This window comes from Zalophus californianus, chromosome 16, assembly GCF_009762305.2.
Source record: "Zalophus californianus isolate mZalCal1 chromosome 16, mZalCal1.pri.v2, whole genome shotgun sequence".
Classification (NCBI taxonomy): domain Eukaryota; kingdom Metazoa; phylum Chordata; class Mammalia; order Carnivora; family Otariidae; genus Zalophus; species Zalophus californianus.
The window spans coordinates 41386694-41408587 of record NC_045610.1 but is presented as its reverse complement, the minus strand read 5'-3'; the positions used below and the strand labels follow the sequence as shown (position 1 = coordinate 41408587).

The window sequence follows — 21894 nt, the reverse complement described above, 5'->3', positions numbered from 1 at the left end:
GCTCCTGGTGCTTATGCGAGCGCAGCTGTTGAGGATCCAAGTATTCCATCGGGTCACGGGGGTTTTCCTTCACCCACAGACATGCCAGATCTGAATGGGAACAACCAGTCAGTGACCAGGCAGAAGATGCAGCAGCTGGAGCAGATGCTCACCGCGCTGGACCAGATGCGGCGCGTAAGGGCATTTGACTGCCTCCCCTGCCCGCCCCTCCCCCCCCCCCCCCCCCCCGCACCTGCATGGTCGCGGCGTCTCGTGGCAGAACTTGCCTGGCGTCTAATATTAAAGTTCCTTCTCTGGAATTGACTAAAGAGTGTGGTTAGAGATGGTCTGAGGAAATGTTTTCTGACTTTGGGTTTCCAACCAGAACATTGTGAGTGAGTTGGCGGGGCTGTTGTCAGCGATGGAGTATGTGCAGAAAACGCTCACCGACGAAGAGCTGGCTGACTGGAAGAGGCGGCAACAGATTGCGTGCATTGGAGGCCCTCCCAACATCTGCCTAGATCGCCTAGAAAACTGGTAAAAGATGACGGAGGAAAGTTTCCTTTCTTTCTAGAATGCTGTGCTAAAATTACGGTCCTAATGGCAGACTCAGGAGTTGGAGTCCATCCCACAGATGCAGACTTTGATGTACCTCACATTAAGCCTAGGGGTGCCGGGGTCGCTTAGTCAGTGAAGGGTCTGCCTTTGGCTCAGGTCCTGCTCGCAGGGTCCTAGGATCGAGCCCCGAGTTGGGCTCCCTACTCGGTGGGGCATCTGCTTCTGTCTCTCCTTCTCCCTCTGCCCCTCCCCCTGCTTGTGTGCGCTCACACTCTCTCTCTCTGAAATAAATAAAATCTTAAGAAAAAACAAGCCTAAGAGTTAAAGTCTGAAGAGTTTTACTTTATTTGGACAATTTGTTAATAAAAATTTGTTTATGTTGCTATATTTTAAATATGTTTTATTTATTTGAGAGAGAGCAAGCATGTGGAGGGAACGGCAGAGAAAGAGGGAGAGACAGAATTCAAAGCCGACTCCATGCTGAGTGCAGAGCCCCATGCCTGCAAGATTACAACCTGAGCCGAGACCAAGAGTCGGATGCCCAACTGACTGAGCCACCCAGCCGCCCCTGTTTTATTTAATAATTTATTTTTTATTTTTTTTTTAAAGATTTTATTTATTTATTTGAGAGACAGAGAGAACGAGAGATAGAAAGCACGAGAGGGAAGAGGATCAAAGAGAGAAGCAGACTCCCTGCCGAGCAGGAAGCCCGATGTGGGACTCGATCCTGGGACTCCAGGATCATGACCTGAGCCGAAGGCAGTCGCCTAACCAACTGAGCCACCCAGGCGCCCTGTTTTATTTAATAATTTAAATAAAGCTTTTGGTTTAACTACGTAGCCCAAACCAAAGTTTGAATTTTAGTTATTCTAATAATCTAAAATGAGACATGCTTTTTATAAGGGAAAAAAGTTCATACCCAGAAAATTAATAAAGAGAAGAAAAGTCTTACAAACCAATCATTCAGAGGTCCCTACAGCTAGAATTTCGATGGCCGTCCCTCTAGCCGTCAGCTATTGTACATATGTACATAAAGATCGTCATCTCTAGGGGCGCCTGGGTGGCTCAGTCGGTTAAGCGTCTGACTCCTGATTTCGGCTCAGGTCCTGACCTCAGGGTCCTGAGGCCAAGCCCCATGTTGGGCTGCATGCTCGGTGCCGAATCGGCTTGTCTCCGTCCTTCTGCCCCCCTCACCCCCAGCGCATGTGCACTCTCTCTCAAGTAAATTAAATCTTAAAAAAAAAAAAAAAAAGATCATCATCTCTACATTTTCACATCAGTGGGATCATTCTTTTTTTTTATTTTTTTATTGTTATGTTAATCACCATACAGTACATCATTAGTTTGTGAATTAGTTTTTGATGTAGTGTTCCATGATTCATTGTTTGTGCATAACACCCAGTGCTCCACGCAGAACGTGCCCTCTTTAATACCCATCACCAGACTAACCCATCCCCCCATGCCCCTCCCCTCTAGAAACCTGTTTGTTTTTCAGAGTCCATCATCTCTAATGGTTCGTCTCCCCCTCCGACTTACTCCCCTTCATTCTTCCCCTCCTGCTATCTTCTTCTTTTTTTTTCTTAACATATATTGCATTGTTTCAGAGGTACAGATCTGTGATTCAACAGTCTTGCACACTTCACAGTGCTCACCATAGCACATACCCTCCCCAATGTCTATCACCCAGCCACCCAATCCCTCCCACCCCCCACCACTCCAGTAACCCTCCGTTTGTTTCCTGAGGTTAAAAATTCGTCATATCAGTGAGGTCATATGATACATGTCTTTCTCTGATTGACTTATTTCACTCAGCATAACACCCTCCAGTTCCATCCACGTCGTTGCAAATGGCAAGATCTCATTCCTTTTGATGGCTGCATAATATTCCCTTGTGTATATATACCACATCTTCTTTATCCATTCATCTGTCGATGGACATCTTGGCTCTTTCCACAGTTTGGCTATTGTGGACATTGCTGCTATAAACAATGGGGTGCACGTACCCCTCCGGATCCCTACATTTGTATCTTTGTGGTAAATACCCAGTAGTGCAATTGCTGGATCGTATGGTACAGTGGGATCATTCTTTATCTGCTCTTTTGCTTTCATTCATGCAGCAGGTCCTTAGTGAGCATTCTTTTTTTTTTTAAAGATTTTATTTATTTGAGAGCGAGAATGAGAGAGAGAGAGAGCACACGAGAGGGGGGAGGGTCAGAGGGAGAAGCAGACTCCCCGCCGAGCAGGGAGCCCGATGCGGGACTGGATCCCGGGACTCCAGGATCATGACCTGAGCTGAAGGCAGTCGCTTTAACCAAGTGAGCCACCCAGGCGCCCCCTTAGTGAGCATTCTTGACATGCAAAGCCCAACCAATGCCCATGATGCACCAGCTTAAACTATGAGAAAGTTGACATAAAGGGGCACCCAGCATGTAAAGCATGAAATTGGAAATTTAGGACGGCCCTACATGAGAAAGCCTATTTGTTCACATCCTTACTAACCGTGAATTTTGTTAATTCACTGAAAGCAGTTTTAAGTGCTTTTTAAATTTTTTTTAAAAGATTTTATTTATTTGAGAGAAAGAATGAGAGAGAGAGAGCACATGAGAGAGGGGAGGGTCAGAGGGTCAGTGCTGAGCAGGGAGCCAGATGCGGGACTCGATCCTGGGACTCCAGGATCATGACCTGAGCCGAAGGCAGTCGCTCAACCGACTGAGCCACCCAGGCGCCCTTAAGTGCTTTGTAAAAAACACATTCTTTTTTTTTTTTTTTAAGATTTTGTTTATTTGGGGGGGCGATGGAGCAGAGGTAGAGGGAGAAGCAGAGTCCCTGCTGATCAGGGAGTGCCATGCAAGACTCCATCCCAGGACTCTGAGATCATGACCTGAGCGGAAGTCAGATGCTTAACCAACTAAGCCACCTAGTCCCTTCTTTGGGGTATAAGTTTTAACACTTTTTCCTCTATGCCTAGCTCTCTCTTTGAATGTTAAATTTTAGGAAGGGACTATTTTTTAAAAACAAAACAGATTCCCTTTTTCTTATTTTTTTTTTAAAGATTTTATTTATTTGGCAGAGAGAGAGAGAGAGACAGCACAAGCAGGGGGAGTGGCAGGCAGAGGGAGAGGGAGAAGCAGGCTCCCTGTAGAGCAGGGGGAGCCTGAAGTGGGACTTGATCCCAGGATCCCAGGATCATGACCTGAACCAAAGGCAGTTACTTAACTGAGCCACCCAGGCACCCTCCCTTTTTCTTATTTTTATTTTTTTTAGTAAGCTCTATGCCCACCATGGGGCTTGAACTCACGACCCCGAGATCAGGAGTCACATGCTCTACTTACTGAGCCAGCCAGGCACCCCCCACTTTTTCTTATTTAATACCATTGAATTATATACTTTCAAATGATTAGTTTTACGTAATGTATATTTTACCACAATAAAAAAAAATTCCCCTTTCTTATTTTAGGGGACTACATGGTGGTGTTTACATCTGTGGGGTTCCCTGCCCCTTCTCCAGCTTATTGGTGTGCACTCACTGAGGTAACTAGTGGCTTTCTTATTTTATTGGCAGGATAACCTCATTAGCGGAATCTCAACTTCAGACCCGCCAACAAATTAAAAAACTGGAGGAGTTGCAGCAAAAAGTGTCCTACAAAGGTGATCCCATCGTACAGCACCGGCCAATGCTGGAGGAGAGGATTGTAGAGCTATTTAGAAACTTAATGAAAAGGTAACTTAGAATTCTGGTTCCTTTCCCTCATCCCCTCGCTTCGGAGGCACAGGACAAAGACTGGTTCACCAAGAAGTGTGTGGACTGCTGTCCCTCTCTTTGCTTTCAGTGCCTTCGTGGTTGAGCGGCAGCCCTGCATGCCCATGCATCCCGACCGGCCATTAGTCATCAAGACTGGAGTCCAGTTCACTACCAAAGTCAGGTGGGCCCCGCACTTGCTCTTTTGGTAGATATTTTATTGAGAGACGCTCTTGGGACGAGAGCAGAGTTGGTGGCCAGGATTGTTCTTTCTGTGCATGACAGGTAGTACTATGGTGGGTATGGAATATGTTGGCATAATATCAGCTTGCTCCTTGTCAAAAGCCAAGGAATGGTTACCTCTTCTTGAGGTTACCTGGGCAAATTCCTATAATTTCAGCCCTATAGTCTTAGGCCTTTGTGTCTCTTTCTGCCCTGCAACAGAGGCAAAATAATGCTGGTAATTTTCTGTTCTTTGAGCCTACTTTTCCCTAAGGATTTTAAGGGAAAAAGTAAGGCTTCGAGTACGGAAGCTAAGAGGCCATGGAGCAGGTGGGTGGTGGGCCTTGCAGGGCGGGGTGTGACTTTTACACCCAAGTCAGAGCAGGTATGTTGGGGTTTGCCCTTCTGCAGTGAAATTTCCCTCAGAAACCTGGTGTTAGGTTTCAGGTTTAACAGAAAGAATACCAGCTGCAGAGCGCATATTCCCGTAATATTTCTCATGAAACGACTTTTATTATCCTTTTGTGAATCTCTCACAACTTTGTCCAAGTTCGAGGTTCTTAGGCTTTCCTTCAGTACCTCTTGGCCTGAAGGGGTGATACTCAACTTTAGGTCAAAGACGCACTAGCAGGAAGAGGAATTTGGGATTGTGCTTTATTTACCTTTTAGAAAGAAAGCATTGTGAATTTTATATTCCTTCAAGTTGGAGTTGCTTAGGGGAGCCTGCTGACTTTTTTTTTTTTTAACTGATATTTTTTTCTTTACTCAAAAACTTTTCTTTTTCCCTTTTTTGAAACAGATTGCTGGTCAAATTCCCTGAGTTAAATTATCAGCTTAAAATTAAAGTGTGCATTGACAAGTAAGTACTCTGTATCTTAACTCTCTTTTTCCTTTTTTCAAATGAGAGACAGAAATGAAAACTTGGACAGATATCATGTGAACTTAGAGACTTTATCTCCATTCAGGGATCTTCATTCTTTGAACAAAAGTTTTCAAAAGTCTTGTAGTGCATTGTCATTTACGTGCCTGAACAAAACCACAAAACTGGTGGTACAGATATGAGTCGTGATTGCTGTTGTGACCCTCAGTGCCCCTTTTTCTTTAATTTTTTACCTATAAATGTAATTTATGCATACCATATAAAACCCTGGCTATATAGGAAAAATTTATGCTTTTTATTGTTCCATACTTCACCACATAATTGAATACACACTTTTCAAAATTTGACTATACTTTTCAAAAATTAAAATGCACATATCCTTTGAAGAGATTTGAAAAAAGAACATTATCCTTAATTTTTGGTGACATAAGTATCTGGAAATTATCATGAGAATGAACTGGAAAATAATTACTAATAAAATAAGGGACTTAAGGAAGATGGTAGGTTTAATAAATAAACAAAAGTTAATAATTTCAACCATATATTAGCATTAACCAGTCAGAAATTATAATAGAAAAAAATGATTTCACAATAAGCAAAAAAGTAAAAAAATATATGGTGATAAACTTAACAGAAATGTTTAAGATCTATTGGAAGAAAATTATGAAATTTTATGAGAAGGGATATTGTAAAAAGTGATGAAATGAATCATATTCCTGGATTGCAGACTTTTATTATAAAGATGTTGATTCTTCTCAGTTAACGTGGCACCAAGCAAAATGCAAATACAATCTCTTTACTTGCTTTTCAAGTTGTAGCTTAGATGAGAAAAATAAGCAAAGATAGTTTTTGTTTTTGGGGTTTTTTTAGATTTTATTTATTTGAGAGGGAGGGAGCATGAGCAGCGAGAGAGGCAGAGGGAAGGGGGGAAGCAGGCTCCCCACTGAGCAGGGAGCCCGATGTGGGACTCTATCCCAGGACCCTGGGATCATGACCTGAGCTGAAGGCAGAGGCTTAACTGACTGAGCCACCCAGGTGCCCGACAAAGATAGTTTAAAAAAAAAAATGGATGTGTTCTTTAGTTACGGTAAAACTTTTTAACATAAAATTTACCATCTTATTCTTTTTTTTTTTTAAGATTTTATTTATTTTTCGACAGAGAGAGACAGTGAGAGAGGGAACACGAGCAGGGGGAGTGGGAGAGGGAGAAGCAGGCTTCCCGCGGGTCAGGGAGCCCGATGCGGGGCTCGATCCCAGGACCCTGGGACCATGACCTGAGCCAAAGGCAGACGCTTAACGACTGAGCCACCCAGGCGCCCATCTTACTCATTTTTAAGTGTATGGTGTTACATATATTCACATCGTTGTGCAACAGATCTCTAGAACTTCTTCATCTTGCAACGTGGAAACTTTACATCCATTGAACAAGTCCCTGTTTCCTTTATCCTCCCAGCCCCTGGCAACCACCATTCCACTTTCAAAAAAAAATTTTTTATAAGTTTTTTTTTAAAGAATTTAAAGAATTTTTATTTATTTATTTGACAGAGAACATAAGCAGGCGGAGTAGCAGGCAGAGGGAGAGGGAGAAGCAGGCTCCCCACTGAGCAAGGAGCCAGACGTGGGGCTCAATCCCAGGACCCCATGACCTGAGCTGAAGGCAGTCGCTTAACCAACTGAGCCACCCAGGCGCCCCTAGGAAAAAAATTTTTAATGAATAAAAATAAATGGGAGCGGTGTGGGGAGATGCCCTGCCAGATATTAAAATGTAGAGTTTCAGTTACTAAATGAGTGTGTTACTTGGGCAGGAATAAACTGATTGATCATTGAAACAAAATCTTGAGTCCAGAAATAGACTTCCAAGTTTATATAATCAATGAGTAAAGGATGGATTATTCAGGAAGTAGTTTTGGGAAAACCTGCTCTTGGGGAGGATTTGAATGAGAAACTTGAGTTTTACTGTTTGCTAACCATCAGAGGTATCTATATGTTTAAACTCATGCATCTTAAAAGCATAGGTGAATGTATATATAATATAATGATGGTAAAATCGCAAAATGGTAAAACCACTTTGGAAAAGAATTTGGCAGTTTCCTATGAAGTTAAACAGGCACCTACCCTAGGAGCCTACCATTCCACTCCGAGGTATTAACCCAAGAGAAATGAAAGTATATAGGCACACAAAGGGCTGTACACAAATGTCCGTTAATAGGTGAATGAATAAACAATTTGTGGCATATCTGTAAGCATGCACTAACCGATTGTGCCACTGGGGCATCATAATTTGTGGTGTATCTATAAATGGAATATCACTTACCAATAAAGAGGAATGAATAATCAATACTTGCAACACATAAGAAATCTCAAAATAATTACACTGAGTGAAAGAAGCCAAACCAAGAAAGAAAGAGTCATACTTCAGTTTCCATTTATATAGAATTCTAGAAATGAAAATGAATCTATGGTGACTGAAAGCAGATCAGTGGTGGCCTGGGGGCAGAGGTGGGGCAGAGTGTGGGATTTGGGAACAGATTACAAATGGGCCTGGGGAAACTTTGGGGATGATGGGTATGTTCATTATCTGGTTTGTGCTGATGATTTCACAGGTATGTGTGGCATGTATACATACGTCAGACCTTATCCACATACATTTTCAATAGTGCACTTTATTCATCGATTATATATCAAAGCTGTAATACAAAAATTTTTTTCTTTTTTTTTTTAAAGATTTTATTTTTATTTATTTGAGAGAGAGAGAATGAGAGCACGAGAGGGAAGAGGGTCAGAGGGAGAAGCAGACTCCCCGCTGAGCAGGGAGCCCGATGCGGGACTCGATCCCGGGACTCCAGGATCATGACCTGAGCCGAAGGCAGTCGCTTAACCAACCAAGCCACCCAGGCGCCCCCCAAATTTTTTTTTCTAAAAAGGAAATCTAGAGCTATATTAGTGCATATATAGCTATATTAGTGCATATATAGCAATGGAGAAGCACTTTTAAAACAGTACTTAAAATGAAAAAGGAAAAAAGGAGAAGACTGAGAAATGTGACTATATAAAAAGCTGTATATTCAAATACATAGAGCTGAAAGACAGTGGACACGCTGGGAGGACTATATCCAGCTAATATCAAATGGGATGATCTGAGTTGTTGGTAGTAGTAAACCTTTAGAGAAAACCCAGTGTGACTTAAATAATAAAGGAAATTTGCAGCCCAGTGTAACTGGGAATGCAGTTAGGGCAAGTTCCTGACAGTGAGATTAGTGACTCACTTATGTCACCCAGGACCCAGAATCTTCCTCTGCCTTCTCGGCCATCATAAGTATTACCGGCTTTGTAAGATTCCGTTATGAGTTACGGTGTGGTTGCTTGTGGTAGTTGAGGTCCCATGCTTCCTTGCTCATATTCCGTTGCAGCTGTGGAAAGTAAATCCAGCCTGGGTTGTAATTCCTTCCCAGTCTGAGTGAGACGGCATAGGTCATGTCCTCACCCCCAGGACCACTGCGCTGTGGGCATACTCTGCTCTGATGTACTTAATGATCGGGATCCCCTGGAGGCGGGCACGGGAAGGATACTTGAGCAGAACCAAGGGTTTGTTGGGAAGAGGGAATTGATGCTGGGTAGGAATGGAGAGGGTTGTCATATGTCACATATAAAATGTAATTGAATCGTTTACAGAAATTCCTGGGAGAACAGTGGTTTTTCCAGCAGAGTAAATGACAGGTATTTTTTGAAGAAACACAGGGCCAGTTTTATTAACACCAGTTTATACTCTTAACAGAGACTCCGGGGATGTTGCAGCTCTCAGAGGGTAAGTTCAGCCTGGAGGCTTCCTTTTGATCTGTTTAATCTGACTTTGTCCTCTGGCTACCCAGTCACCTCTATGGTTGGTTTCTCTGCTGTGATTCAGATCCCGGAAATTTAACATTCTGGGCACAAACACGAAAGTGATGAACATGGAAGAGTCCAACAACGGCAGCCTGTCTGCAGAATTCAAACACCTGGTACGAGGCAGGAGCCTGGGTCCCCGTCTCCCAGGGCGTCTTGTAGAGGGAGTGGGGGGAGGTTGGTGGTGGGGAGCCTCATGTGACACCGGTGCTCCCTGCTTCTCTTACAGACCCTGAGAGAGCAAAGATGTGGTAATGGGGGCCGAGCCAATTGTGACGTAAGTTTTGTTGTGGATGAAAGCCAACTGGGAGGGTTTCCTTTGATGGGGAAAGAACAAGAGGCTGCTTATTGCCCAGAATAAGAGACACCAACCTGTGGTTAAGCTGTAGTCATCCAGAAAAATCACCACAGGTCAGAATGACATGGTCAGAAGTCATAGCTGCTCTGGAGTGCTCCGGCTTGGAGCATTTCCTTGATTGTCCCGGGAGTTGGCGGGAGTTGGCTCATCTTTAAGGAGGAGTGGAAAGTCCCTGGCTGACTTACCCACACCCATTTAGTAGAAAAGAAGCTTTCCACCTTGCCTGGGGCTTTCCAGATTCCCCTTCCAACTTCTGCCAGCCCAAATGACTTGGCTCCATTTTTGGTGACCTGTTATTCTCACTGCGGTGGCATCAAAGGTTGTAATAAGTCGGAGTTAAATACCTAAGAAAAAGAATAAAACTGGTCCCCCGTATCTCCCTTATTGTCTCCCTCCCTCTGATTCAGATTATCGAATGCTTAGTGTCAAGAATAAATTATTTAAAAAAAAAAAAGATAAATTTGACCAGAAACTAGTTTTTAACTCTTTTGAAAAGATTGTGACACCCTGTTCTTTTTCTGGTGTTTATGCTCTAAGCCAGTCTTCCCTCTTCTCTAAAATGTAGCAGACCTAAAAAAAAAAAAAAAAAAGTGAATTGACAGTACTTGACTATTAAGAGTGAAGTACAACAACATAGAAAAATGTGTGTGGCATATTTGTTTCAAAAAAGCAAGATGCAGGGCGCCTGGGCTGGCTCAGTGGGTAGAGCGTGTGTGACTCTTGATCTTGGTATTGTGAATTCAAGCCCCACACGTTGGGTGTGGAACCTATTAAAAAAAAGAAGAAAAGAAAAAGCAAGATGCAAAATAATTTGAATAGTATATTAGTATATTTGTTTAAAAAGTGTACTACACTGTTTTTTGCCTATTCATGTAGGCATCCCAAAGTTGTCAAGGAATATATACCAAACAGTGTTGATGTATTTATGCTGCTGTTAGTATCCAAGAATACTGTATCCTATCTCCGTAATATTTGCATTTTAAACTGAACATATATAATTTTTATAGTTAGGAAGAAAGTGTTTTAAAAATGAATTGGCATTGTGTTTCTGAGAATTCATTGGGAAGTCTTACTGAAAATAAGGTAGCTATATTGCTGGTGGGAGTATAAATTGTCACTTCAGAAAAACAATTTGGCATTATAAAAAATGAACCAGCAGTGCCAATCCCAGGATTTAACAATAGAGAACTCTTTGGACATACGTAGCAGGAGACAATGTACAAAATGTCACAGCAGCCTGATGGTAAGTCCTAAATATAACCCTCCATCACCACTAGAGTGGATAAAGGATTTGTGGTAGAGTCCTATGATGGAATACTATATAACTGTGAAAATGAATAACCAGCAGATTCTCACAACCATGGACGCAAAAAGTGAGGCATACAAAAGTGAGTCACCCCAATACATAGGGTATGGGTCCATCTGTATAAGGTTCACAAACATCCAAAACTAAACAGCGCATACCTTATTTAGCGATATAAATAAAGTAAAGCCATAAAGAAAAGCTAGGAAATAATAAACCCAAAAGACAAAATGCAGTTAGATCTGAGGGAGCAGGGACAGGAATGGGGGTGGGGAAGGGCACCCTGAGAATCTCAGTGGTAATGGTCTTTTTCTTACACTGGGTAATGGGTCCAGGTGTTCATTGTTTTGTTATTCTTTGTGCCTTACCCATTTTATAAATAACCTCTTGGGTCTGTAATTTTCTAATAAAACCAGTAAAGGATGAGGTTGAAGAACCAGTAAAAGATGAGGTTGAGGATCAGAGCACTTAGAGTTGAAGAGAGCATGTGCTCAGAGTTGTGTCCCTGGCGGCGTGTCTGTGGCCTCCTAGTGGACTACCCTTCGTGGCGCAGCGTGGCTGTGGCCTGTTGCTCTCCTCAGCTATGGCTGTTAGTGTCCAAGGCCGTTCTCCGTGAGGAAGAGAGTGTCCTTCTTGTTATTGTAGGCCTCCCTGATTGTCACCGAGGAGCTGCACCTGATCACCTTTGAGACTGAGGTGTATCACCAAGGCCTCAAGATTGACCTTGAGGTGAGTTCTGACAGAGTTGGGACAGGGCTGCATGCAGGGGTGATTTGGGACAAGAACTTCTAGTTGGGGTTTTTTCTACAGAAGGTAGAGTGATGACTCTCTGCTCAGCACTGTGTTTATTTTTGCTTGTTTTTCTCCCAAAACTCCAGAGTATCCCAGCTGAGAGTAGAGTCTTGCTTGAGTGCTTAGAAGAGGCACATACAGTTGACCATTGAACAACACAGGGGCTAGGGGCGCCAACCCCCTGCCCAGTTGAAAATCTGTGTGTAACTTTTGACTTCCCCCAGACTGAACAACTAATAGCCTATTGTTGACTGGAAGCCTTCCTGATAACATAGTCTATTAACACACATTTTTAAAATTTTTTTTAATTTTTAAATTCTTTTTATTAACACAATTTTGTATGTTATATGTTTTATATATTCTTACGATAACGTAAGCTAGAGAAAAGATAATGTTGCTAAGAAAATCATAAGAGAAAATACATTTACAGTACTGTACTCTGTTTATCAAAAAAAAAAAATCATCCACGTGTAAATGGACCCATGCAGTTCAAACCCATGTTGACCCCCATAGGGTCAACTATAAAGTCGGCTTTCAGCAAATTTGATGTGAAAATCTATATTTAGAAATTAGTTCTAGTTGACTTTATAAAGTTTGGGCAAAATAGTCTTTAGACAGCCAGTGTTCTTAGTATACAGGAAATCATGGCATTTGCATTCTCTTTTACCAGTTTTCTTGATCTTTAAGTTAAAGATAGAGCTGAAGAAAGCAAGAATCCTCGTCTTCGACTCCTGGGGCCTCTCTGTCTAACGGGTAGATACAGCTGCAGTTCTCAGAGAATGCCTTCCAGATTTTATAAAGGGGGAATCTGGGGGCTGTGAGTTCCAGCTTTGAGCAAGTCACATTCTCAAGTTCCTGGTTGGGCCCTGTGGCCCATGTTTGGCACTCTCTCCCCTCTGGGTGTTGAGCTGACTCAGCCACGCTCTTCCCCAAAAGTTGGCAGTAGGTGTGGTTCACGGCACATCCTTTTATTCCAAAACCTGCAGGTATGGCTGAAGAGATGTTCAAAGCTTTGAGGGCCCTCTGCCTCCCCAACTCATTCCCCACTTTCTTCACAGACCCACTCCTTGCCAGTTGTGGTGATCTCCAACATCTGTCAGATGCCAAATGCCTGGGCATCAATTCTGTGGTATAACATGCTGACCAACAACCCCAAGGTAGGCGCCCATCCTCCGGAAACCATTGTCGTGGTCCCTCATGTGGGTCATCAGGCACCCCCGTCTCATCTCAATGAGCAACTGTGTCGTTTTCAATAGAACGTGAACTTTTTCACCAAGCCCCCGATTGGCACCTGGGATCAAGTGGCCGAGGTGCTGAGCTGGCAGTTCTCCTCCACCACAAAGCGAGGGCTGAGCATCGAGCAGTTGACTACGCTGGCAGAGAAACTCTTAGGTCAGCATTTTCGCTCTTTTCCCTGCTGCCCTCCTCAGAAAAGGAATCTGGCCTGTGGGGCTGTTCATTCAGGAAAATTGGCGGAGCGAGGCTCTGTGCTGGGGCCAGAACGCATGCGCTCCCACAGTTGGTGGGGTGGGGTTGGGGGGACCAGTGGAGTTAGGGAGGCAGAGGAAGCTTGGCTCCTGGTGATCATTTCTGAGGTAGGAGGCAGATGTCTTTTCTCCTGGTGGCTGGACCCCTCCACCCTTCCAGAGCACGACTTTGTCTAACCTTAGGAAGAGATTTTTTAAGTGCTTGTTAGAAGGCAGAGGTAAAAAGCTTGACATCCCTGTCCGTTTCTTCAATAAACTGGATGCTTGTTTTGTTTTTTACTTCCTCCTGAAAAAAAAAATTTAGTGCACTATTTTACATGCTACCTGCACTGAAAGCAGCTTTATCCTGTGCTGTCCCCAGACGTGAGCCTCTAACACTGTCAGCTTATTCACGTGTGCTGCTGGTTCCCAATCCACCACGCAAGAGGAGGAGGAGGGGGTGGGGAGAGGGGGAAAGAGACTTGATATGTCATCCACCACCTCCGCTAGGCTAAACAACACCCCAGGTGACCAGATGATGGGGTTTTGTGCGGGTGTGTGTGTGTGTATGTGCATGTGCACACACGTGCGCACGACAGTGGGAGCCTTCAAAACCATGGAAGCCAATGGTTTCTTGGCTCATTGTGGGACAGATGTGTATGAATGTGGGTTCTGTTATAAGAAATACGACCTTGATTCAAACTTTATTCTTTTTTTCCTTCAGGACCTGGTGTGAACTATTCAGGGTGTCAGATTACGTGGGCTAAATTTTGCAAAGTAAGCTGTCTTGTTAAATCCTCGTGGCCAGCTAGTGGGAGTGGGAGTAAGACAGAATGCTCACCTGTGAGGTTGTCGTGGATGGGACTGGGCTTAAAGGCTGAAGACTCATGGTCTCGCCGTCAGTGGGACCTACCTGAGGGTAGATGGGCCTGGGGATTTTGGTGGCATCGTGCCCCGAGGAAGGAAAAGCCTGGGAGGGTGGACTTGGCTTTTCCTATTATTCTTTTCTTTAGGAAAACATGGCTGGCAAAGGCTTCTCCTTCTGGGTTTGGCTAGACAATATCATTGACCTTGTGAAAAAGTACATCCTGGCTCTTTGGAATGAAGGGTAGGTTGAAACTCTTGTGTCTGGCGGAGTGCACGTGTGTAAGAAGTCACCTGCTCTCTCAGCAGGCCGGTGATGGGGACCCTGTCAGCCCAGATCTTGTCGCTCTTCTTTGGCTCCAGGTACATAATGGGTTTTATCAGTAAGGAACGGGAGCGGGCCATCTTGAGCACCAAGCCCCCAGGCACCTTTCTGCTACGATTCAGTGAGAGCAGCAAAGAAGGAGGTGTCACCTTCACTTGGGTGGAGAAGGACATCAGCGGTAAGTTGGACTCTCACCCACCCCACCTGGTGGCAGTTGCTGCTGCCGCCACAGCTGCACTAGTTTTGAGCGCCCGCTGCCCCCTGGTGGGCAAAGGTGGCTTTGCACTCCCCTACCTCCGACTTGTAGTAACACTTTTCAGTGACTTCCTTTTTTTTTTTTTTTTAAAGATTTTATTTATTTGACAGAGAGAGATACAGCGCGAGAGGGAACACAAGCAGGGGGAGTGGGAGAGGGAGAAGCAGGCCTCCCGCCGAGCAGGGAGCCCGATGCGGGGCTCAATCCCAGGACTCTGGGATCATGACCCGAGCCGAAGGCAGACGCCTAACGACTGAGCCACCCAGGCGTCCCTCAGTGACTTCTTTTCTCCAGATTCTTTCAGCTGTTTGCCAGTTTTGTTTTTGCTTGCTTCTGGGGCTAATATTTGCCTAGAAATTTGCACTTTAAATCTCATTCTTCATCTCCTTTCTTACCTTCCTTGTTAATATATCTTATGCGTGTAGTCGTTCAGGTATATTGCCTATGACCCAACTGGGTAGTCTCTCCAGAAACCAGCTGAACATTTCCACAGTGCCAGCTGACTGGACAGACTATTCAGGGGCTATTCAGGGCTCAGGAGCTAGGTTGGCATAAGTCTTTCCCTTTCAAGGAAAAATAAATTGGGTCATCTTCTCCGAGATTACCTGGTGCACTTATCTTACCTTACAATGTCCCATGACAGGTAAGACCCAGATCCAGTCAGTGGAACCATATACCAAGCAGCAGCTGAACAACATGTCGTTTGCTGAAATCATCATGGGCTATAAGATCATGGATGCTACCAACATCCTGGTGTCTCCGCTGGTCTATCTCTACCCTGACATTCCTAAGGAGGAGGCATTTGGAAAGTACTGTCGACCAGAGAGCCAGGAGCATCCTGAAGCTGACCCAGGTAGTTGTTGATTTTCCGTGTCGGGCATTGAATTCTGGGAAAAAGGGGGAAATTGCAGGATCCCTGGGGGACAGACAGGTAAATGCCCGAAGGGCCTGATCTTTTATTCCTCTTTATGGGAAAGAACTTTGTAGTGAGTGCTTTTGGGGTGGCTGCTGGAGTTGGAGAGAGGAGAGGAATCAGTCACTTGTCTCTGCCCCACAGGGAACTTGCCAGGCTAAAGGGAGAAATAGCACGCACACACTCACGCCCAGACATCTAAAATGCTGCCGATAGAGTGAGGGTAGGATTCTTTAGTAACAGGATGTCCAGCCAGCACAGCGCTTCTTACACAGTAGCTGCTGGAAGGTTTGCAACTCAGACTCGAGTCTAGTGTGTTTCCTTTTCCCCATCACTGAACAATGTGGGCAGTGTTGTGTGGGATGGAGAAAGGCTTTCTGGAGGAAATGAGTGTTAGCAGCACAGGAACGCGGTTTATGAGCAGAGGCGGGGGGAGGGGGGAGTGGTGACTGAGGGGGAGCCTGTAACCTGTGGGAGGGCTCGGGGTGGGATTTAGCACGCGCAGCTATTGAATGAAGCAGTTGTGCCATGTGCAAGAGCACAGGTGTTTCTGTAAGCCTGTAGACATTGTTTCATAGTAAGCTTCTAACCTCTAGTGTTGTCAGCAGCCTGGAGGGGTGGCCCCGCTGGTCTGTCTCATCCCCATTTGCTGCTTTGGCTCTCTGGGTTCTTTGTCCGGATCCTGATGGGGAGCCTATGATTTACCATTCTTTGTTGCTATTTAACTTCCCTTAATTGGAGAGCCAGCAGGGGGCTCCAATTTTAAAGTGACCCTTTGAGGGTAGCTTCCCTACTCCAGTTGCTTTTGGAAAAACTGTTTTTGTGCACAGACCTCACGCAAGCACACACCTACCTTTTCGTAGGAATCCCCTCTGAGGAATTTCTTGGGATGGGGTAAGACTGGGACTTGAAAGGAGTTTGAGTTACTTGTTAATTGACTTCCCTCTTTCCTTTGTTCTGGTGTTGGGTTTTGTTCCTACTATAGAAGAACTAACTCTCACTTCCTGTCTGCTACTTATCTGGCTTTCCAGCTGTGCTTCAGTTGGGAGATGTGTTTATCAGTCCCAACACGCTACTCTTTGTTCCTTCTGCAGAGGACATTTAGGTCCAAGTGCTGGTCCTTTGGCTCATTTTGCTTTCATGATCCAGGTTCGCAATCTGAAGCCAAGCCCTCCATTATCATCAGCCATCCTGTGTGACCGGCAGGCAAGGTCCTTTCCTGCCTGGAGTCACCAGTGTTTTCTCGGGTCAAGAGCCCAGGCAGGAGAAAGGAACTAATTACTTGAGTGCTTTGCCGGCCTCCTGGGGAGGCGAGTGTAAGCAGTGGGCACTGAGGGGCTTGGCATGTTGGGAGCATGATGATGGGGTGGGCTGAGTGCTGGGGGCGTCCCTGCATTCAAGTGGGCATCCTCCAGGAGATGGATCTGTGCCCATTCTTCTTGTTTTCCATCATGAAAGTATTTTTGCCCCCAGGGATAGATCGATGTCTTCCCAGGACTCTTCCTTCTTCCTTGCTTTTCCACCAGACCCCACACAGGATTTCTCGATGGCTTGAGGTAGGAGAGGCATCTCTTAGAAATGACACCCCCCTTACCTTACAAATTGGATGAAATATGTTGACAACCTTGTACAAATTGGATGAAGTATGTTGACAACCTTGTACAAAGCTCCACTCTCAGTCTTGGTTCTCCTTTGTTTCTGCTCTTGCTGAATCTCAGGCTAAATCTAGTTTTCTCAGCTACCTGATCACTGGGGAACTAAATCCTTCTCTGTCCGGGATGTCAGCTCCCCTCAACTCTGCACCACAGTGGATTTATAAGACACCAGAACCCTGCCTGGGTAGCATCTTTGGATTCTGCTCCACATGAATCTATTTCTTGGTCCCAAATAACCTTGGATGGCAATCTAAGGACCCCCTGACAATGCCTTTTCTCAGATTGTCAGCCTACTTTCTGATTCCTTGGTCTCTCTATAAATCTCAAGCTTTATAACTGTGCTTCTCTCGCCCCACCCCACCCTGCCTCACACCTCCTAAGTGATTTGTTCACCAGAATCCCCCAGATTTCATGCCAGTGTCTTCAAGACTCCTTGACCTCTTGGTGTGAACATTTAGCAGCTAAAATTCATTTATATTCCAGTCCTCACATCTCTAACTATGGAACAAGAATTATAAATGACCCAGAGGAGCACTTCGCTCTTCCCCCTCCCTCTTAGTGTAGAAAGTGCTTTGCTCCGGGTGTCTTAGCTGTGGAAGACATGACAGGCCCCAGGCCTCCTGTCTTCAGTCCAGAGTCAATGGTACTGCCACACCAGGCAGCCTCCATTGAGGCTGCTTTTTGTGTGATGTTGCTCTCCAAGTGGGGAGTTACTAATACGGCTCACCTAAAAAGTAGTAGAGGCAGATGAATGCCCATAGGAATGAAAAGTATGACTCTGGGCCTCGCAACAGCATGAGCAATTTCCACATTCTCTTAGAGACTTGGTGACTTTGGCATCTGAGCAGGACTGTGTGTGTCCGAGGCCAGACTGCGTCGGCTCTGTTCCTGCATGTGGAGAAGTTGTAGCGAAGGGATTCGGCCAGGCCAGAATACAATCCTCAGACCCCATGCAGGCAGCTCAATGTTCACATCATCTAGGGAAGGAACGAACAAGGCTGGCATTGGTCTAGGCTCAGGTGGGACCAGGGTGTGCTTAAAAATCTCTGCAGGTCAGGAAAGCTTTATGGAAAGGGTTGAAACACCAAGCTGCAAGCTCCTCGCACACCCAACCGGACACAGTGGTGGGAGGGCAGCCCTGAGGGGAGATGGGGCTTCAAAAGGGCCTCCGCTGCAGGATGGAGTGGGGTGCACGTCAGTGCCAATGAGGCAGCCGGCTTCCTCCTGCCCTCGGCCCACAGTGGGGTCACAATTAGTAAGCCCCAGTTTTCTTCTTCTCAGGTGCTGCCCCATACCTGAAGACCAAGTTTATCTGTGTGACACCGTAAGTGGCTTCCCTTCTCAATTTGGCCTTCATTTCTGGTGTCCTCAGTTCTCCTGGGTGTAGGACACTGGGTGAGAGCTATCCTGTGAAGGGCCGGAGCGCCCTGGGCTCTGTGTAGTACTCAGAGTGACCTTGTGTGTTTAAAAAGCTTGAGCTTTTATTTTTCTGTTGGAGACCAGAGTTTGATGGCTTGTGTGTGTGTGTTTTGTTCTTTTTTTTTTTTTTCTCCATTGTGTCTTGTCAACCCGGCCCTTTCCCCTCCGGCTGCTCCCCATTTCCTACAGAACGACGTGCAGCAATACCATTGACCTGCCGATGTCCCCCCGCACTTTAGATTCATTGATGCAGTTTGGAAATAATGGTGAAGGTGCTGAGCCCTCAGCAGGAGGGCAGTTCGGTGAGTGTTTGGTGACAGACCCTGTCCTTAGGAGGGATCAGCCCCCCTCATGTGCCATGCACCGAGCCAAGAGCTGCCCCCCGCCCCCGTCGCGCGATGGGTCGAAAGTTCTAAAGCAGTGCTCTCCCTTAGAAACCAAATGTGCACCATGCCTGTAAGTGCGAATTTTCTAGTAGCCACGTGAAAAACAGCAATAAGAAACAAGTGAGGTTAACGTTAATAGTATCTCTTCTGTAACCCAATAAATCGCCAATACTAGCATTTTAGCATGTAAAAGAAAGTTAATGAGGTTTTTTTATTGTTGTTGTTGTTTTTTTGTGCTAAGGCTCTGAAACCTGCTGGGTGTTGTATGGCTACAGCCCATCTTGAGTGGGACTAGCCACATTCTGATGCTCAGTAGCCACCCGTGGCTCTGAGCTGCCCCATTCTGCAGGACAGCCTTCAATCTTCTTTCCACATGGACAGTTGGGAACGAGTTAAGGGAGGAAGGGGACTGAGCCCTTCCAGAAGACCAGACCCTCTGGGGAGGAAAGTAAATCTGGAGTGTCCAACCCTGTCTTGGCCATACGGGGCAAGGACACTGGATGGCAATGGTGGCTGAGCCTCTGTCCCCGGAAGGGCTGTGGGAGCGTGCCCTGCTGGCTCTCGGGCTCAGGCAATTGAATGAGCTCTCCCGCTCTGTCCCCCCAGAGTCCCTCACATTCGACATGGAGTTGACCTCGGAGTGCGCTACCTCCCCGATGTGAGGAGCGGCGGGCTGAAGCTGCAGAGAGCGAGGACGGAGGCACCTACCTGTGTTCTACCACCCCTTACACAGCCAACCCCCAGATCGTCTGAGACTCCTCTCACTTTGTGCTTCCAGATTTTTTTTTAATCTCCTACTTCTGCTATCTTTGAGTAATCTGGGCACTTTTAAAAATAGAGAAATGAGTGAATGTGGGTGATACGCTTTTACCTAAATGCAAATAAGAATGTGTTCTCTGAGACTGTGACCGGGGGATGTGGAAGGGGTGGCAAGAGGGAGAAAAAGGAAATGTTCTGGTCTCTTCTGGCTCCCCGGCCTTCCTTTCTCAGCAGCTCGTGTTGTCCTTAGACAAGTGCCTCCTGGTGCCCGCACATCCCTCTGCCTGTCTCTGTAAACTCACACCACAGGCTGCCTCTAGCTACATTCCTCCTGGCATTGCACTTTTAACCCTGCTAACAACCAAATAGAAGATAGGACTTTCACCACCCCTAAGTTTCTTTTTAAATTTAAAAAAAAAAATTAAAGGGCAAAAAACACTGTATTGGCATAACCTTTTCTGTATTTAAGACAACTCAGTCAGTAGCCTTCTTGGTGCTTTAGGCATTCAGCTTTCTTCAGGCTGATAATTTATAGAAATCCTGAAATGGGCTTCAGATCCAACCCTTAAAAGACATCTGAAGCTGTGGCTTGGCCTTTGGTTATGAAATAGGAAGGTTGAAGGACAACCTAAACATCCTAGACATTTTTTAATAAACAAAGTTTTTATTTTCCCCTTTAATGTGTTGGCCTATTAGTAGGTAAGGCTGGGCAGAGGAGGGTTTACCCCCTGTCTTCCTCCCCGCCCCCCGTCTCCCTGGACTCCTGTTCCAGAGCCTGGGTTGTTCCTGTGGGTGCCTTATAAGGGATGGGGTGATCTTTCCTCCCTGTCCACCTGAGCCCCCTTGCGTAGGGCTCCTTTCAGTGTCTAAAGGTCCCTTGTCCTGTTTGTTTTGAGAATCCTGGAATAAGAAGGTGAGAGTTACAGGTGGAACACAACAGACTGTTGGGGCCCCAGCCAAGGGTCTAGTTGAGCTCAGGGAATACAGTTCTTATCCCAGTTTCTTGGTGATTCCGTGGCACCTCTAATCACTTCTTCACTTGGTTAAGCCAGGGGCAAAGGCTTACTGATAAACTCGAGGTCTATCCCTTGTGTGAGGGAGTGTATACCCTGGCCTCTCCCCCCCCCCCCCCCCCCCCGCCCCGTGCTGGTGACTGTCTCCTCCCCATGGGGGCCTCACAGATGAGGCAGAACAACTCCCATTTACTGCGCGTCTCAGAACACTTTGTGGTCTCCAGTATTTGGGCCTCCTCTGACCCAGAGGCCTGACTAGGTTGGGTGGTCCAGGACCACCTTATCTCAGTTGGCCAGAGTTTCTATAGTGTGCTGTTTGTTTTACCCATACTCACCAGGTTCAGAATTAAGGGGATGAGGACCTTCTCTCCAAGACAAACAGGGGTTGCACTTGGCCATCCCTGTCCTTCGGCCTAGAAATGGTAGGTAGTACAGAGCTCTCCCTTCTCCAGCAACACTCTTCACTTCATAAGCTTAACTCAGAAACTGAGAGAAGATTTAGATCAGAGGGACCTGGGGCAAGGATCCAGGCTTCTATGGCGCAGATATTGTAAAGTTGGCGGCTTTGAGGTAGTGTGTGTGTCTGGTTTTAATTCTGATTGTAGCAAAAGTTCTGAGAGGAGCTGAGACTTGTTCTAGCCCCTCCCTTCAAGAATTGAGCCCTCCGGGACCTGCCCGCTTTCTCTCCACTGTCTCCCCCTGCCCGTCTCCAGCCCAGCTGAGGGGTTCCCATAGATGGCTCAACCTACCTGCACAGTGGTTTGTATGCTGCTGTCCTGGTCACCGCATCAAATTCCAATGTATACTTCATAGTGTAAAAATTTATATTATTGTGGGTTTTTGGTTTTTGGTTTTGTTTTTGTATATTGCTGTATCTACTTTAACTTCCAGAAATAAAAGTTATATAGGAACCGTCTGAGGGCGTGGCAGCTCTGTCTCTGGCTGCTGGAGGTCCCCCTTCCACTCCCCCGCTTCAGTTCTGAGGGGGCCTTACCCACAGGCCGAGCCTGGACCCTGACAGGAGGCGGGTGCCCCTGCTCCCAGGCTGGTCCCCGCAGCCCATTTCTGGGGCCCCGAGCACCCCCCAACTATGTTAGCCAGCGGCCTCCAGGGAAGGGGTAACCG

At 45.9% G+C, this 21894-nt stretch overlaps 1 protein-coding gene across 4 annotated transcripts in view; it reads left to right on the top strand.

Moving 5' to 3' along the window:
* Positions 1–21685, top strand: part of STAT3 (signal transducer and activator of transcription 3) — a 70187-nt gene extending 48502 nt beyond the window's left edge. The window contains exons 7-24 of one of the 4 annotated variants that reach the window (XM_027625666.2): positions 80–174; positions 365–516; positions 4100–4258; positions 4368–4460; positions 5298–5357; positions 9154–9183; positions 9283–9376; positions 9490–9537; positions 11567–11650; positions 12772–12870; positions 12970–13105; positions 13904–13956; positions 14193–14287; positions 14407–14546; positions 15268–15477; positions 18474–18516; positions 18851–18913; positions 19604–21685. In XM_027625666.2, coding sequence (XP_027481467.1) covers positions 80–174; positions 365–516; positions 4100–4258; positions 4368–4460; positions 5298–5357; positions 9154–9183; positions 9283–9376; positions 9490–9537; positions 11567–11650; positions 12772–12870; positions 12970–13105; positions 13904–13956; positions 14193–14287; positions 14407–14546; positions 15268–15477; positions 18474–18516; positions 18851–18875 — 1616 coding nt within the window. In that variant the 3' untranslated portion in view covers positions 18876–18913; positions 19604–21685. Of the gene's footprint in view, positions 1–79; positions 175–364; positions 517–4099; positions 4259–4367; positions 4461–5297; positions 5358–9153; positions 9184–9282; positions 9377–9489; positions 9538–11566; positions 11651–12771; positions 12871–12969; positions 13106–13903; positions 13957–14192; positions 14288–14406; positions 14547–15267; positions 15481–18473; positions 18517–18800; positions 18914–19603 lie in introns of all 4 variants that reach the window. The other 3 variants (XM_027625664.2, XM_027625665.2, XM_027625663.1) reach the window with 3 other exon arrangements.
* The last annotated feature ends 209 nt before the right edge of the window (positions 21686–21894 follow it).